This window comes from Megalobrama amblycephala, linkage group LG19 (assembly GCF_018812025.1).
Source record: "Megalobrama amblycephala isolate DHTTF-2021 linkage group LG19, ASM1881202v1, whole genome shotgun sequence".
Lineage (NCBI taxonomy): Eukaryota > Metazoa > Chordata > Actinopteri > Cypriniformes > Xenocyprididae > Megalobrama > Megalobrama amblycephala.
This window is the reverse complement of record NC_063062.1, coordinates 400,874-419,095: the sequence shown is the minus strand read 5'-3', so window position 1 is coordinate 419,095 and position 18,222 is coordinate 400,874. Positions and strand designations below refer to the sequence as shown.

General features: G+C 41.8%; 2 protein-coding genes across 2 annotated transcripts; one reads left to right on the top strand and one right to left on the bottom strand.

The window, feature by feature from the left end:
• Window positions 1–119: 119 nt before the first annotated feature.
• On the bottom strand, window positions 120–5,779 carry gatm (glycine amidinotransferase (L-arginine:glycine amidinotransferase)). Its single transcript, XM_048167822.1, has 9 exons — window positions 5,612–5,779; window positions 4,636–4,851; window positions 3,608–3,803; window positions 3,338–3,528; window positions 3,096–3,233; window positions 2,436–2,600; window positions 2,264–2,327; window positions 1,629–1,745; window positions 120–917 (listed from the first exon to the last, which is right to left on the bottom strand). The coding sequence occupies exons 1-9, from the start codon at window positions 5,678–5,680 to the stop codon at window positions 805–807; spliced, it is 1,269 nt and encodes a 422-aa protein (XP_048023779.1). The 5' UTR covers window positions 5,681–5,779; the 3' UTR covers window positions 120–804.
• Window positions 5,780–9,395: 3,616 nt separating this feature from the next.
• Window positions 9,396–17,136, top strand: zgc:158482 (uncharacterized protein LOC100009650 homolog). The gene is made up of 10 exons (XM_048169035.1): window positions 9,396–10,744; window positions 11,910–12,119; window positions 12,528–12,686; window positions 12,895–13,019; window positions 14,160–14,354; window positions 14,460–14,550; window positions 15,933–16,131; window positions 16,214–16,311; window positions 16,389–16,519; window positions 16,619–17,136. Exons 1-10 carry the CDS (start codon window positions 10,267–10,269, stop codon window positions 16,793–16,795), a joined length of 1,863 nt encoding a protein of 620 aa, XP_048024992.1. The 5' UTR covers window positions 9,396–10,266; the 3' UTR covers window positions 16,796–17,136.
• The last annotated feature ends 1,086 nt before the right edge of the window (window positions 17,137–18,222 follow it).

The window sequence follows — 18,222 nt, the reverse complement described above, 5'->3', positions numbered from 1 at the left end:
TGATAAATTTGTACATAATGTGTGCAGTGAGTTGTTACTTCTTTCCCTTCCTCATCTAGTTATGGTTCATTTGATCATCATAAACAGAAGCACAAAATGGAAAACTAATTCAGTCACACTGATTTCCAAGTGTTTCTTTATTGGATTTAGTTTGACCTGACACAGAATCATGTGTTGATAAAAGAGCAATCTCACCCAGCAAGTTAAACTAGAGAATCAAAGCACAAACACAACGCAAAACGATCAGCCAAACGTTCTCTGAACGTTGCAAACACGTTGTATGTATAAGCGGTAGCGTAGCGTTCCTGACTCCTGCTATTGTGAATGACATCAGAGGCAGATGCTATAAAACACTTTAGTGAAGGGAAGAGTATATGCGCACTAAGATAATGCATATGCATATAGATATTTACATTTTCATGAAATTCTTACAAAATAGCTGAAATATGGCTACAAAAATACCTGAGTTACAAATCAACACTTGTCACATCACATGTAGGGTAAAAAAAAAAATCATTAAAATGCATGATATAAGAAGTCATTACAATTCAAAATATGTTTTCTGTTTTTGGTAAATAGGAGGTAGAAACTCTTCTTCTGTGGTGGGGGGGGGGCTCTGCCTGCGTCACTGGAGTCATTACTACAACAGCCGGCCAGAAATGCAGTTGTTATTGAGATCACTGAGGTTTCTATTCATCACGTTCATCTGTGGCATTTGCAAAAGCCCTGACATGCACAGCGCAATCAAAGCATGCAGACGGTGCTCGAATCTGAGCTCAATAAGAACTGCGAGTCTCTGGCAGGCTAGAGGAAGTAAGACTGCAGGGATCCGCGACGGCGCACGTCCGTCGTCCAGCAGTGAAAGCCTCCGCCCAGGGAGTTGGCGTGGCGGATGTTGACTTTGATAGTGTTGATACCTGCGGGAGTCACAGACAGACCGGTCAATCACACATACATCAATGTTGCATCGTGTCGAGGGAAACACATTACAAGTAACACGCGTTACATCAAAAAGTAATCTGATTACGCAAAGTTACGCCTTATGTAACCAGATTACTTTTTGATGTAACGTGTAAAGTAATGCGTTAACAAGTAAAAACACATTACAAGTAACATGCATTGTGTAATCAAATTACTTTTTTGATGTAACTTTTAAAGTTACTCATTACAAGTAACATGAATTAAATAATCAGATTACTTTTTAGATATAAAGTAACGCATTACTTTATAAATATACACATTAATACTTGAGTTACTTTTTTAAAAAGTAATGCTTTTAAAACTTTTAAGTTTAATTTACTTCAACATTACCGAATAAAAATCTCTTCTCTATATAACATTGTCATTTAGACATGCACACTTATGCGTGCGCAAACAGACAAGAAGTACAAAAGCAGCAAAAAGCATCACTTTTATCTTTCAATAAACGAGCTGTACAGTAGGTAATATAATGTTGAGATCGTTTATATGGCGTACGTAGCTCTAGGGATTTCCCCATTTGTAACATAATTAGTTACATTTTAGGGAGTAATATATTGTAACGGATTACTTTTTAAAGTAACTATCCCCAGCACTGGTTGCGTGGTTCAGACCTGAAGCTCCAGAAGAGCTAGAAACAGCGTTCTTACCGAGATTTTCAAACATTTTCTGTATGGTCATCTCATTAGCGTCCACCATCACACGTTTCTCATCCAGCATCAAGACGTTCATGGACAGCCATTTGGACGACATCCACAACGGATGATCTGAGAACAAACGCTCATATTTTAGACTATGAAATACAGATTGTATTAAAGTACTGATTCTCTGACTCGGGGAAAGCACACCATTGTTTTCATTTTTATTCAAATTGTTCATTTCCATGTTGTCATTTGATTACCTGTCTAAAATTTGAATATATCTTTATGGATCTGTAAGATAAGATCAGTCGTGTGCTGTTTACAAGAGGTTGCAGGGCGGGGTTCTGTGCGTCTGCTGTTGATTGGATGTTGAGATGTGGGCGTGGCACTCAAAAGTGGCGGTGGACGAACGTGAGGTTTAAGAGCACTAAATGACTGGAGAATCTGGAGAATACGCTTACGACCCCAAACATTTTTAAAAAAGGAACATGGATGAATTGATCTCTATAAGATCTATAACATGCATTTAGAAAACAGATGCTTGTGCTCAAAGAGACTTGATGATTGGGCGGTGCTCGAGTGCTCTGATATGATGGAAGGCTGTTCTTGTTCCTCATCCTCACAAACACAAGACAATAACTCACTGTCTGGAATAAGAGGAGTCGGAGGGGTCACCACAGTCCAGCCGGCTTTCTTGAACATGTCGATCTGAAGGAGAGATTCATCATGAGAGTCTCAGAGCGGAACTTCCTACAGATCAACACTAGGTGGCAGCACGGCTCCACACATCACATCCTGAGGAATCACATGACTAACCTGCCGGCAGGGCCGATCGGGGTTGGACAGCACCAGTCCCGGCCCGATGATGTTGAAGGTGGCGTCGATGTGCATGGGGTTGGGATCTTTGAAGGAGATGATGTGAATCTTGTAGGTGGGGGAGAGGTGACGTCTCATCCACTCGATGCCCATGAAGTTTGTAACCTGTGTGTGAAAATGAGAAGAGCTGGAGGAGTTCTATCGTTTCTAAACACCCAATTAATACACTGAATGAATCTAAAATTTGTTACATTTCTAAGTTTCATTATTTTATTTTTTCTTTATTAATGCCATGTTAAAAGCATTATTTATTTTTTTATTTATTGTCATTTTTTACATTTTTTACTTGTGTATATTAACCAAAACTGGTATTTATTTTAATCTTTTTAACTAATGAAATTTTTTATTTTAATCAGATTTTGTATTCATTTATTTTTAATCTAATTTACTTATTTATTTAATATTTTATAAAATATTCTATTTTATTAAAATGATTATTACACTACAAAATTATTAAAATATTCTTACGCTACAAAAAAGACGGTTCTTTTACAGAACTGTTGACTGAAAGAGCCAAAAATAGTTTTTTAATGGAAAACGCCCTTTTGGAACCTTTTTATGTGTAAGAGTGTAGTGTGTGACGGAGCGACGGGAGGTCACCTGACTCCTCTGTACAAAAATGTCAGTGCCGGCCCTGATGAAGTCTGCAGCGTCGAAACACGGCTCGAACTCTGTGGTGACGAACTTCCCCTGAGCCGCCAGCTTGTGTCTGTCCTCCACTGTGCGAATGGGGTAGTCCTGCACACACACACACACACACACACACACACACACACACACACACACTGTGAAGGGCTGTTTGAGCAGTGACACACATCTGTCCACACGCCTCTGATGGTCACCTGATCGTACAGCTCGTCACTCATGGTGGGTTTGGGTGCAGTGGTCCACTTGGCTCCCCGCCTGAAGTACTCCTTAATGAGGGGCCGATACGCGCGGTACTCGAAGAACCGGGCCCTCCAGGCCATCGGAGCCTCGATGATCTCGTTTCCCACCACGATCAGGATGTCTCTCGGCATGGCTGCGTACATGCCTGCGCAAACAGAGCGAGTCTGTCAGTACGAGCACGACGTCAGAACCCGTTCCTCAAATATATATATAAGTGCGGTCACCTGTGGAGGTGAAGTCAGGGGTTTTGTACTCTAATGACCAGTCGATCGGTTCCGGTCGTCTCACTGTAACACCCTCGTGCTGCAGAATATTGCACATTTCCTCGATTTCAGCAACTGCTTTCTTCACGTGGTCCTTCGGGAATGTCTGTCCGCCGTACTGCTGGTAGAAGGGCCAGTATTTCTCATAGGTGTTGGCCTGGACACACACACACACACACACACACACACACACACACACACACACACACACACACACACACACACACACAGTACCAATAAACAGTCAGTTTTGAGGTGTGATGAACATGTTCTACACAAAACCAGTCATAAGTCGCACCGGTATATTTGTAGAGATATCCAACAATACACTGTATGGGTCAAAATTATTACTTTTTCTTTTATGCCAAACATCATTAGGATATTAAGTAAAGATCATGTTCCATGAAGATATTTTGTAAATTTCCAACCGTAAATATATCAAAAATGTATTTTTGTGAGTAATATCCATTGCTAAGGACTTCATTTAGACAACTTTAAAGGTGATTTTCTCAATATTTTGATATTTTTGCACCCTTAGATTCCAGATTTTCAAATAGTTGTATCTCGGCCAAATATTGTCCAGTACTAACAAACCATACATAAATAGAAAGCTTATTTATTCAGCTTTCAGATGATGAATAAATCTCAATTTCAAAAAATTGACTGGTTTTGTGGTCCAGGGTCACATTTACACTGTGTTCTGTTTATATTTATGTCCTGTTATCAGCAACAAAAGATGGGCTTTAGACATTTATCCTAGTATTTTTTGAGTAACAAGAAAATATTATAGTATACAGTACAATCCGATCGGCTGCTTCCACCTGACCGAGATTCCAGCACTTTTGACCAGTACAGTATATTTATTGTACATGTTCTGTCATGTTTGGAGACCCTGAGAAATATCAGTGACATTAAACTGGACCTCATGTGCTGAAGCAGCTGCTGTATCAGTGATGTGAACACGGGACCGACACAGGTGAGATTCGTACCTTGACCTCCACGGTGAACGGGGGCACGCAGGCGTTCTCGGCTCGCCCGACAATCACTTCCTCGAGCGGGTCCCACTCATTGTACGCGCACACGGGGCACTCCTCGGGCGCGTGATCAGTAACCGGCTCGTCCACCGTGAGCGGGAGCTGCGCTGCGGCGGAGCTCGAGGTGCTGCGGAACGCGCGCGACACCCATCCCGACACCGCGCGCCCCACCTGCGGAACACACAAGAACAGAACCTCAATAATCACCGGGATATATTTCTCTCTCTCTCTCATACATACATACATACATGTAGTTCCTTCAGAAAGCGGTAGGTTTAAATTGGCACACTGCATGAATGACTCGATAACAGTCGCTTATGAATGAAGGGGATCGCAGCTCTGACACGTGTCCTGTTGCACAACGCGCGCGATAACCGGGTCTGATACAGTCAGGTCTGATCTACACTGAACTCATGAAACAGATCTGCTGAAGTTCCTAGAGTCAGTGAAGAGAAGAGGATCCTCCAGCTGTGCTGTCAATCATCCGGAACACATGATGTCTCAGCTGATGCAACATTGAATATGATTTAGACAGTAAATTACAGTGAGATGAATAACTAATGCAGTTAATTAGTGATTTAACACTGACCATCACTTATATCGTGATTGTGCTTTTCATATTTATTGTTCTGGACCGTTATAAATGTGTTTTTTGCAAATGCAATACATAAGAATGTCATCTTATGCTACTGTAAATATGTTCATAATCTATAAATATGTCTATTTTTATTTAACCCAACGGTGTCTTCATACTTTTTCATGTTTTATTCTTTACCTTTATTGTTGTTGTATTTATATGTGTGCACTGGAAGATCCATTGCAAGAAAACTCCTTGTGTGTGCACACCAATAAAGCTCTGATTCGGATTCTGATCGTGATCCGGTCCAGTTCTCGGTCTCTATAATGACGCGCATAATCGTGCAATATTCACCATAGCGCCGATGAGATGTGCGGCTTCTGCTCCGCGGCTTCCTCCTCTCAGGCATCTGACCCGCAGCATGTTGTTCTGGTTCTGGTTCTGGACTGAAGCTCTCAGACATGCAGCACTTCTGATCCGGGAAAGTAAGAGAAGCTCCTCGGGGACGCGCTTTTATAGTGCGCGCGGCAGATGGCAAGGGTCGCCGAGTGAGATTCTTGTAGCAACGTGACATGTGAGAAACTGCAGCAGCAGAAGATCCTGACAGCAGCACATTCTTATCGCGTCTGAAATGGATTAAAGTGACGCTCGAGCCACAAATGCCATGATTATATGAGCTACTGTAATTACTGTAATCAGCTGCTGTATAATAATAATAATAATAATAATAATAATAATAATTTTTACTTTAATATAGGCCTTTAAAGGTCTCCTCAAGATATCAAACTAAAAATAACAAAAAGAAACGAATGAGAATGCACAACTGAAACTGACTGATTAAATGTAGGCTACTCCCCCCCCCCTCCCCCCCCTTTATTAAAAGAATAATATTTTATATCTTTTTGTTATTGATTGTGTTAAACTATTAAATAAAATAAATTGACTGTCAAATGTGTCATTTATATTTTAAAAGGTTTTCCCCAAACTTTGAAATGGTCAGGAATTTGCTGACGCACCACTGAAGTGTAGTTGAAATATTAATGTTGTTTAAACATTAACTTGTTACATCAGATGGCGACACTGTTTTATGTTTTCATTACATTTCAGATGTGTTTTCAACACTTAGAATCAACATCACATTGTAACATTGATCAAACAATATTACCAAAGACTTTTTTTATTTATTTCAGTGTTGATCCAGCATCTGTGATATTATTGATATATTAATTCAACATCATGTGAGGGTGCAAGAGTGATACTGAAGCAACATCACTTTCTAACGTTAATTCAATTGTGTTGACGCATCAACACTGACTTAACATTGTTTCAATGATTACATACGATGATATTTGCTCATAAAACACGCAACTTGCAAACCTGTGGAAAAGTCCCCACAACATTCAGTTCATCATTGTTTTATTTTTTTATTATTATTATTTCCTTTTGCACTACAATTTTGTTCTCATGATGTTTTGTATTTAGCACTGTGGTTTTGTGTGGAACGACATCTTATTACCTTGTTTATCTCTACACATAATAGAATATATTTGGTAACCAAAATTACTGCAGGTGTCATTTGGCAAAGCATTATGAAAATTTGCATGGAATAATGGTGATTCACCAAAGTGCAAGGATTCCGAGATCTACGTGATCACGTGATCAAGATTCTGGAAGTTTTTATTGAACTGTTATATGTTCATTTCCAACATAGTTTGGGTTCATTTTAAGCAATACAGTAATATTTAAACAATAGTTGAGTTAAATAAATCTACCCAGCAGGTTGGGCAAACATTTAACCCAATCACTTGGGTTGTTTTTAGCCCAGCATTTTTAGAGTGTAAGAAAAGCTAGACAAGCAGAAAGCTGATGTGGTAGACAACAGGTAGAATATTATTTAACAAACATCGAGACAAAAACAAGATAGAGAGAAGGCAACAGATCAATGGAATCAATGGATTTTCCCTAACATTTGTGGTACAAAAGAAGTAAAACTAGAGCATGGTTCTTCCACAATGAAAAGCATGAGAGCACTGAGACACAAAAGTAATAACAGTATCTGAAATCAGTTTTTTTGTTATATGGAGAACACTCCAGAAAAGAATAAATGCAAACCATTCAGTAGAGATCAAAAGTCCTTGGCTGATTGGGTGGAGGTGTGTATTGAACTGCACCCTGGACTAGCTTCAGTCTTCAGCACTGGGCAGAGTTCATCTTTGACCAATAATTGCTTTATTATTAGATGTAGAACTACTTTAAAACAAACTGAGGGAATTCTGACGTCCACCAGCTGTAAATCCTAGACAACAGAAGGAAGACTGAATTCAAAAGAGCAGAGAAACATTACAACAGTGCTAACATACACTCTAAGAAATCTTGGGTTATTTTTTCTACCCAAGTCCTGGGTTGAGCCTTTTGATTTTTTGTTTTAATCAGATCCTGGGTCAGATGTAACAACCCGGCGTTTGGGTAGTTTTTGTGTTACCCAGATCCCGGGTCAGACGTAACAACCCGGCGTTTGGGTAGTTTTTGTGTTACCCAGATCCCGGGTCAGACGTAACAACCCGGCGTTTGGGTAGATTTTGTGTTACCCAGATCCCGGGATCAGACGTAACAACCCGGCGTTTGGGTAGATTTTGTGTTACCCAGATCCCGGGTCAGACGTAACAACCCGGCGTTTGGGTAGATTTTGTGTTACCCAGATCCCGGGATCAGACGTAACAACCCGGCGTTTGGGTAGATTTTGTGTTACCCAGATCCCGGGTCAGACGTAACAACCCGGCGTTTGGGTAGATTTTGTGTTACCCAGATCCCGGGTCAGACGTAACAACCCGGCGTTTGGGTAGTTTTTGTGTTACCCAGATCCCGGGTCAGACGTAACACCCCGGCGTTTGGGTAGATTTTGTGTTACCCAGATCCCGGGTCAGACGTAACAACCCGGCGTTTGGGTAGTTTTTGTGTTACCCAGATCCCGGGTCAGACGTAACAACCCGGCGTTTGGGTAGATTTTGTGTTACCCAGATCCCGGGTCAGACGTAACAACCCGGCGTTTGGGTAGTTTTTGTGTTACCCAGATCCCGGGATCAGACGTAACAACCCGGCGTTTGGGTAGTTTTTGTGTTACCCAGATCCCGGGTCAGACGTAACAACCCGGCGTTTGGGTAGTTTTTGTGTTACCCAGATCCCGGGTCAGACGTAACAACCCGGCGTTTGGGTAGTTTTTGTGTTACCCAGATCCCGGGTCAGACGTAACAACCCGGCGTTTGGGTAGTTTTTGTGTTACCCAGATCCCGGGATCAGACGTAACAACCCGGCGTTTGGGTAGATTTTGTGTTACCCAGATCCCGGGTCAGACGTAACAACCCGGCGTTTGGGTAGTTTTTGTGTTACCCAGATCCCGGGTCAGACGTAACAACCCGGCGTTTGGGTAGTTTTTGTGTTACCCAGATCCCGGGTCAGACGTAACAACCCGGCGTTTGGGTAGTTTTTGTGTTACCCAGATCCCGGGTCAGACGTAACAACCCGGCGTTTGGGTAGTTTTTGTGTTACCCAGATCCCGGGATCAGACGTAACAACCCGGCGTTTGGGTAGATTTTGTGTTACCCAGATCCCGGGTCAGACGTAACAACCCGGCGTTTGGGTAGATTTTGTGTTACCCAGATCCCGGGTCAGACGTGTTTGGGTAGTTCCTATATTTACCCAGCCCTTGGGTTGAAAACAACCCAGATTGGATTGTTTTTAACCCAGTGTTTTTTTTTTTGAGTGTTTGTTTTGAACAGTTCAAGCTTTCAGTTCAGATCTACTTTAATTAAATAGTTGCATGCCTGTATGTTTCAATTGTGTTTCCAATAATACGACTGCTAGTCATTGCGCCACAAACACTCCAGAAGTAGGTCACCCAGATATGCTCGACTGATTTAGTATTCATCTTCTTGAAATATTGAACTGTTCCAATTCTACTACATTAGTATTATTCAGCAGGAAAATGACTGAAAGTGACTGTTTAGTTGCAAGAGCAGGTTTCCGTCTAACATACGAGTAGCTTCATAAGCAAAAGGGAATCATGCTTGATGTGTTCGGGATGCTTTACTGTTAAATGTGTTTGATAACTCAAGAGATCGAGGTCAGCCATTTTCTTTACATAAACAAAAGAGTGCAGCAGGACGTTATCAGTTCGTGGCTCCTTCCTTCTCTCTGCTATCACTGTAACCTTGAGAAGTTCACATCCAGTCCTTTCCACGGCCGTACTTCAAACGCACCATTGGCCCACAGGACTCGTTGCTGCAGTGCATGCTGGGAATCAGGACTCTGTAAATATGTCTTTCCACTCATTCAGCCATCTGCTGTGACCGAGATGTCACAATTATTTGCTGAATGAGAGCAGCCTGTGTTTTGATAGCGAGAGGTCGCCGAGTTTGATTTATCAGCTGGAGTAAAACAGCTGCTATCAGGAGCGGCTCGAGGAACTGATAGCGACGCTGGTCTCGACACGTTCAGAACGCTCTGGAAATGATGCAACAGTTCTGTGAACCCAGCGCAGGTCTGGCACTGAACCACCTCTCACAACCTGCTTCCATAAAACCAAATAAAGAGTGTGTGTCATCATGCACACTAAATATCTGCTTCAGTTCAGACGCTTTACTTTTAACGAATCCAGACATTGTTCAGCCATTTTGATGTGGATTGAGTAGGAGCATTCAGACATTATAAAATCATTTTGCAAAATACTCATGATGGCAGCAAATGGATCACAAAAGGAATCAAAACTGGAACCAGAGCTATACTCCATAAACTTATTTAAATTTGGGAAAAACTTTATTTTTCTTAAGTTTACTAAAAAGACAGGATATGATGTTTCCGATTCCCATCCTCACACACACAGCTCTGAGCTGAAGGAGACTTTAAACCGTGTTCATAATCGCGTCTCGCTCCGCCTTCAGCAGAAATACTTCATTCTTCAGCTCAAACTGAACTGACTGTGTTTGTTAAACTCTCGCATCTCCACATCAAACATGTTCCTTCTTTCAGTCCTCCTGGGCGGACTGATCATCTGTCCTCTGATTCTCAGGCTGTTTTTCCCGTATTTCTGGACAGACTTTGTTTATCACACAGTGCTGTTGCGGATTTTACTCAAATTCGTTTCCCGCAGAAGAAGGCGACCTCTGTTTCTCGCTCTGGACAGATTTTTAGAACAGGTTGAAGCGCGGCCGAACAAGTCCTTCGTTGTTTTCGAGAACGAAAGATACTCGTTTAAAGACGCAGACAGAGAGAGCAACAGAATAGCGAACGCGTTACGGGCCGCGTCGGTTCTGAAACCGGGAGACACGGCGGTTCTGTTCATGCTGAACGAGCCCGCGTTCATCTTCTGCTGGCTCGCGCTGGCCAAACTCGGCTGCGCATGCGCGCTCCTCAACAGCAGCATCCGCGCGAGGAGTTTGATCACGAGCTTCCGCTGCTGCCGCGACGCCAAAGTCCTGATCGCGTCAGAAGGTGAGAAACAAACAGTGCATTATGTGGGGAAACACTCTTTTAGAAAAGTGGCTCATAAAGAGATGAAAAAATGCTGGTATTCACTTTAAAAATGACAGAAAACAGCTTGGGTTAGAATAAAGGAATAAGTATTAATTTAAAGGAATAGTTCGGCCTAAATGAACATTCTGAAATTAAACTATTAAATTAGGAGCAATAGAATCCAGCGAACAGAACGAACATTCTCTCAAAGTTAGGAACAATCGTTGTTTCAGTAACGTTAATAGAATGTTCGTTCAATGTTATTTGGTATTTAATAATGTTCTCAAAATGTTAGCACAAAAATATTTTTTATAGGCTACATTACATCATGCAACATTTTTGCGGAAACGTTTTATTTTGATGTTTGTCTAACATTTTTAAATGTTCCCACTTGTTTCAGAACGTTCAGAGAACATTCAAAAGTAACGTAAAATTGAAATTAAAAAATTTAAAATTTAAAAAAAAAAAGACGTTTTGAACATTCAGAAATAAAGTTTTCATAACTTGCGGTACGTTCACACACAACAATGTATTAAAAACAGAAACGTTTTTTCTTCGCATACAGACATTGTCAAAACGATCCCGTTCACACACATCCATGAAAACGACAAAAATGCTGTATTATTCATGCCAGGCCAGTAGATGGCGATGTCACTATGTAAAGAAACACTACATGCCTATAGACTGAACACGTAATACGCATGCATATGATGACACCATTTTCACAAATTCACATTTTTGTAGTTTACACGGAGACACTGTTTTCAAAAATTAAATTTCAAAAGTTTACGTTTTCAGGCCCCCAAAATGCTGTTGTGTAAATTAACAACCAAAACGCATAAAAAGCTTTCTGTTTTTAGTTGAAAATGCTGTTAGGTAAACAGCCCCTTAGGGAGAATGTTAGAAAAACGTTTTTAGAACATATTTTTGTTAAGCTGGGAAGTTCTTAGCTATAATATGTGTGCCATTGGGAAATAAAGACCACAAAACCAAGTTACTGCCAAAATAAATAATACAAAAAGACATACAGTATCTGTTTAAATAGAAACTATGACTTTATTTACCAAAGGGTGTGTAAATAAGAGCCATCCTTGAATCCGGGTCCGCTCTGATGAAGTGATTGTTGGGTTTGTTGTGGTCTCAGTGCTGCGGCGAGCCGTCGAGGAGGTGAGTGAAGATCTCCAGCAGGAGGACGTGAGCATCTTCATCATGGCTGAAGAGCTGGAATCATCACGCATGAGGAGTCTGACCAGAGCAGCGCAGGAATCCTCCGACGCAGACGTTCCTCGAATGCTCAGAGCAAACGTGTCCTTCACGTCCCCCGCCGTCTACATATACACATCTGGAACCACAGGTGAATCCACCAGTCGTCTTTCTAAACGAATGAACAGAAGCTGATGTCGGCACGGCCCTCAGAGTCAGCTTCATTTCTACAGCGCTTCATACAGTACAGACTGATTCAGAGCAGCTTCACAGTAATAAACAGGAAAATAACAGAACCAATGATGCAAACTTCATCAAATATGAGAGAAATTCACATTCAGCTCTACAGAAGACAGTAGAGTCATTATTCCAATCGATTCTGTTCAATGTCACAAATATGAAACAAATTCAGAGCAAAGCATTCGTTTTCAAACTGAAGGAGTCAGAAGTATTTCATGTGTGATGGTATGAAGTGTAAGCAGAGGTTGTGAAGTGTTTAGTACGCCTGTGTTTGGCCGTAGGTGACGAGTGTGTGTGTGTGTGTGTGTGTGTGTTTCAGGTCTTCCTAAAGCAGCCGTGATCACTCAGACGCGTCTGCTGGCTGCTCTCGCTGTGCTGGCGTCGAATGGCGTAACAGACACCGATGTGATTTACGTGACCCTTCCTCTGTATCACACGGCCGGCTTCCTCGTGGGCTTCATGGGCTCCGTAGAGACAGGTGTGTGTTGAGCACTTCATGACCTTCTGATCAGTGTGTAATTCCCTCGCTCTCTCACTGTAAAGCAGCAGAAACGCTCAAATATTCCTCCTTAACCGGGTTAAAGGTTGAGTCGCTCCGGCGGCCGCACAAACACACAGATCTCCTAATGCTATTATCGCCTCAGAGCTGATGTGGATCAGAATAATCTCCGTTTCTCTCATTTCAGGTTCAACTATAATATTACGCCGCAAGTTTTCCGCATCTCAGTTCTGGGACGAGTGTCGGACTCACGAGGTGACGGTGATTCAGTACATCGGAGAGGTTCTGCGCTATCTGTGCAACACACCGAAGGTACAGAGATCTCTGTCATCGACACACACCTGACAACACACACTTACAGCGGAGAAGTGCTTCAGTGTGATCATGTGCAGGACCTGACAGCGGTTTGTGGGAGTTTATAGTAGGATAAAGATGTCATGAAAGGGAAGTCTCTTTTCTTCTCTATTGTGTCGTATATCGAGTGAAACGCTTCTCAAACAAGAACAAATGTAGGGCGGGGCTTGATTTTGTCTGTGGGGAATTGATTGGATGGTTGTGGTTTGCTATTGGTGGATCTCATGTGAGTGACAGGTTGCCCCGCCCTCGTCATCAGAGAAGAGAAGAGATGCTGCAAGAGGAAGATATTCTGATTCAAGATCACGAGAAACATGAATTTAAAACAATAATGATGTGCAGTGATAAACCATTTAGAATAAACACTAAAATATTACATAAAGAACAAGAGCTGTCAGCTTTGATTTCGTACATTAGTTTGTTTATGTCAGCTGACTGAAACACTGAGAAGATTTAGAGTGCTGGCAGCTTGTGCGTTCAGTGAGGACGTGTGTGTGTGTGTGTGTGTGTGTGGGAGAGAGAGAGAGAGAGAGAGAGAGAGAGAAGTGCATGAGTGTGTGTGTGTGTGTGTGTGTATCGTACAGCTGTTACTCTCTGTAAACTGACTCCAGCACAGCTGGTTCTTGTAAATAGCTCTGATTCTGCGTACCGGAGTGCCGTTCGCTCACTTCAGGACAGTCACACTCTCGCTCGCCATCAAACGTCCAGTTTGGGTGTTTTGTGTCTTGGCCGATGAAGTTTGATGAAATGATGAAAATTCTTACTTTGGTCATTGAAACAGGATCCTGACAAGTACATGAGCTCATGTGACGCAGCTGTCGGCCAATCAGAGTGGCGGGCGAGGGCAGGGCGCTGATCTCGGAATAGCCGCTGGCCTTTACTGCGGTGAAAGCGATCTCCTGAACGCATTACGACATGTGTGGAGGAGATCACGTTTTATTTCAGGCTTCACCCTGTACTGGACTGTAAATTCCAGCGAGAGTCCTTGAGTTTCCTCATGAGTGTGTGGAGGAATTACATCCCTCTGTAATCAGCGTTAATCAGTATGATCACGCAGCGTTCGCTCCAGTGGAGTCGTTTGTTTGTTTGTGTTTTCAGAGCGAGAGAGATAAAGAGCACGGCGTGCGTCTGGCCATCGGGAACGGACTCCGGCCGGACGTATGGAGGGAATTCCTCCAGAGATTCGGTCACATTGAAGTCAGAGAGTTTTACGCCTCCACGGAGGGAAACCTGGGATTCGTGAACTACGCTGGGAAGCTCGGAGCCGTTGGACGGGTCAGCTGGCTGCACAAGGTAAGACTGTAACGCTGGGATCACGTGACGCTGATCACGTGACGCTCGCTGAGCCAGACTGCACCGGAAAGCGCTGAACTTCACTGTTTTTCTCTCGTCACACAGAAACTGTTCCCTTACGCCCTCATTCAGTACGACACGGAGCGAGACGAGCCGGTCAGAAACTCCAGAGGCCTGTGTGTTGAGGTGCCTAAAGGTCAGAGGTCACGTGCATACACATGACAGGCTTGAACTCCCTCTAGAGTCCCATATAAAGAACGTTGTTTGAAGCACTTTCAAAACTACAAACTGCAGTACATATCAGTAAAAACAATGACATTAAAGTAAAAACAACTTATTCAAACGCAGAAGAAAATAAATCAGGCTCAAGACCGCTTCTGACATCATCACTCGAGTCAGCTGATTTCACCTTCAGAGGCAAACCATTCCTCTGACCTTCCACAGAAAAACACTTCAGATGAGATTATTTTTTAATGGTTCAGCCTTACTGACCAAATGAACAAATATGATGTTAATAAGATCTGGAGGTTTCTCGGATCATATTCTTATATTTTCCTTTAACCCTCTGCTCCTCCTCGTTTAGAGTCAAAAGTGACCGAAGCCTTGAAATGTAACTTTTTAGTTTTTCATGAAAAAACCAATGTAATATATTTTTGTTCAATAACATTTTTTGATTATTATTTAAGATATTGAGGGTATTTTATGATACTATGCAATATTTATGCAATTTTTATTAGCTATTTTTCACCTAATGAAAATAATACACAATTTCTTTCTAATATATTTTTTAATTACTTTTCAATTAAAGCAGTATTCCATGTTAAACAGAGACAAGGCATTTAAAATTCAATTTTTTGAAGGTAGATTAGTGCCATCTGGTGGCAGTAAAAAGAAAACTCATGTAATGCCATGATGTAACCACTAGATGCCTGTAGAGTTCTATTTAAAGTGGCTTATAAATTCTCTGGCGGTTGTTAGACATAAATATTTTTATTTTATATTTATTATTTATATTTTTTATTAAGTTTTGGAAGTTTTAGACTTTTTTCAAGATTTGTTCATGGGTTAGATTTTTGTTGTTGTTGATTTGAAGTCAGTTTTCACATTGATTTTACTAGTCACAGAGGAGGACATTCTATAACACATAATTCAATAAAAATGTAACAAAAATTTCTATTTTGCAGACATTTTACAGTGTCCCCCCTTCATTGCTGCAGTGGCTGAATTTTAGTTTGTACCACCAAAATATTGTCTACGTTTTCGTATTTTTTCATATTTTCCCATCAATTTCCCATGACTGTAATTTTTGACTGTGAAGGAACCAAGTGTGACTATTTTTTCGACACTTTAACATATCCGAATCATGTCCATGTTTTTTTTGTGTTCACATAGCTAATGCGACAAGTCACCAAGTGTCATCCCATTCTGATGAAGCAAAAAAAGTAAAAATTTCAAAATTTTTCCATCATTTTTGACCAAAGAGGACAGTCTCTCAGAGTCAAGTCAGCTTTATTTCTATTGTTTCAAAGCAGCTTCGCAGTAATAGTATTACAACAGTTTGTGTTCGTGTGTTTCCAGGGCAGACGGGGCTGCTGGTGTCCAGGATCACCGGACTCGCTCCGTTCGTGGGTTACGCGCAAAACGAGTCGCAAACAGAGAAGAAGAGGCTGCGTGACGTCTTCAAGAGCGGCGATCTCTATTTCAACAGCGGCGATCTGCTGAAGATCGATCACGACAACTTCATCTACTTCCAGGACCGAGTGGGCGACACGTTCAGGTGTTTTCAGCAGCTGTCAGACATCAGATTGTTGAAGTGAATCTGATTGGTGGAGCTGATGTGAATGTCCATCTGTGAGCAGGTGGAAGGGAGAGAACGTGGCCACCACCGAAGTCTCGGACATCATCAGCGCGCTGGAGTTCATCCAAGAGGCCAACGTCTACGGAGTTCGAGTTCCAGGTTTGCTGAAGCCACATTTGCTGCGAATGTCGTTCTCAGGTGTGACGTCGCTGATGTTCGTCTGTGTGTTTGTGAAGGTCACGAGGGTCGGATCGGAATGGCAGCACTGAAACTGATGGAGGGAATGGAGTTCGATCGCACCGAAACGTTCAGCCACGTCTGCAGGTTCCTGCCGGGATACGCACGACCTCGTTTCATACGGATTCAGGTAGAGTTCTCCCCGTCAGATGATACAGCTGTATCTCAATCGTGTCAGAATTCAAGCTTGCGGTTGATTAAATAATATCCATTCGTGTTTTCTCTCCAGAGCTCGATGGACGTGACCGGCACCTTTAAACAGCTGAAGTTCAGGCTGGTGGAGGCCGGATTCAATCCCAGCATGACCTCGGATCCGCTGTACTTCCTGTGTGAGCGTGAGAGGACGTACGTCTCACTGACCCCATCCGTCTACCAGCAGATCGCATCTCACGCCATCAAACTCTGATTTCTAACTGTTATTGTTTAGGGGAACATTGCTCACAAATATTTTATTGAAGTACTAAAGATGAGAAACACGTCTATGAATGAAATGACAGACTTTGTGCTCTTCATAACGATCAAAAGCTGCTCTTTGAATTAGTCAGATCATAACAGAGTCCTTTTACTGCATTAGTTTAATGTCTGTTTTTTAAAACCTTGTCAGTCACATTTTACCTTTTCTACTGAACTGTTACGAAGATTGACAAAATCACTCTATGAATTACATATGAACTCCAGTGTTACATTCATTATTGAGCCAGTGTTGTAAATAAAGGATATCTTGATGATGTGATCTAAACCAACAAACAAGTGGAGAGTTGATTATTAATCACCTGACTGGAACATTTACTGAAATATGAGATCTGTGATGTTCACAGGCACATAAACTCAACATTTATATCAAGCAGGGACACAAAATGAACTGAATGTATGTGTAAGAGTAAAGAATTTATGAGTATTCACAAAATATTCCCATATGGGGGTGAATTCAGGTGGATTGGGACACTTTTTGCTGTTGCGGTGACAGTGTTTGAGAAAGTTACTTTTAAAAGTAATGCATTACAATATTGAGTTACTCCCTAAAAAAAGTAACTACCGGTATTTGCATTACATAATTTTAAGGAAAACTGAATGTTTTTGTGAGAGTGAGATGAGTAAATGTTCTCAACATGAGGACAGGAGAGCTGTCAGTCAATACATGTCAATAAAGTAACTTGCGTTACTTTACTAGTTACTTGAAAAAGTAATCTGATTGTAACACGTTACCCCCAACACTGGAGGTGACTGGGAAAAAGACCTTCACCCCTATTTCAGAAATCAAAGCTGAGCTACTGGAATCGCTCAATTGACCCTTCGCAAAGACCCCCCCCCCTTAGTTACTGTTGCTTTGTCCGACAAGCCGTGGCGCTGTTACGCCACATCGCAGAGCAAAGAGGACACTGACAACACGTCGACAGACAAGACAGCGCAGGTTACTTATGATATTAAACAAAGTCCCATCTTTCAAATTGTGTAATTTTATAAAGAAATTCGAACAATAAAAGCGTTTTGTGTCTCTTTAATGTGTCGTGACAGATCGCTGTAGCTCCTCAGCTCAAGCGGCTCGTGAACCGATCATCTCTTCCTGCTAGTTCATTTATAGCATCAAATAAACATGAATGAACATCAGAAGGAATGTTGTTTAAAACGTTGAAAGATGTCAGTACACCATTTTTCAAGTTCAAGTCCACCGAGGTTAATCTTCTAACTCCTGACTGCTTTGACAAAATGGCGGATTCGGCGTTCTGATTGGTTAGATCGCCTGCATTCCACTCCAGTTTTAGACACACACTCGCTAACTTCCCGCACTCTGCCGCCATTTTGAAGTGCGTTCCACTTCGTGAAGTGGACGAG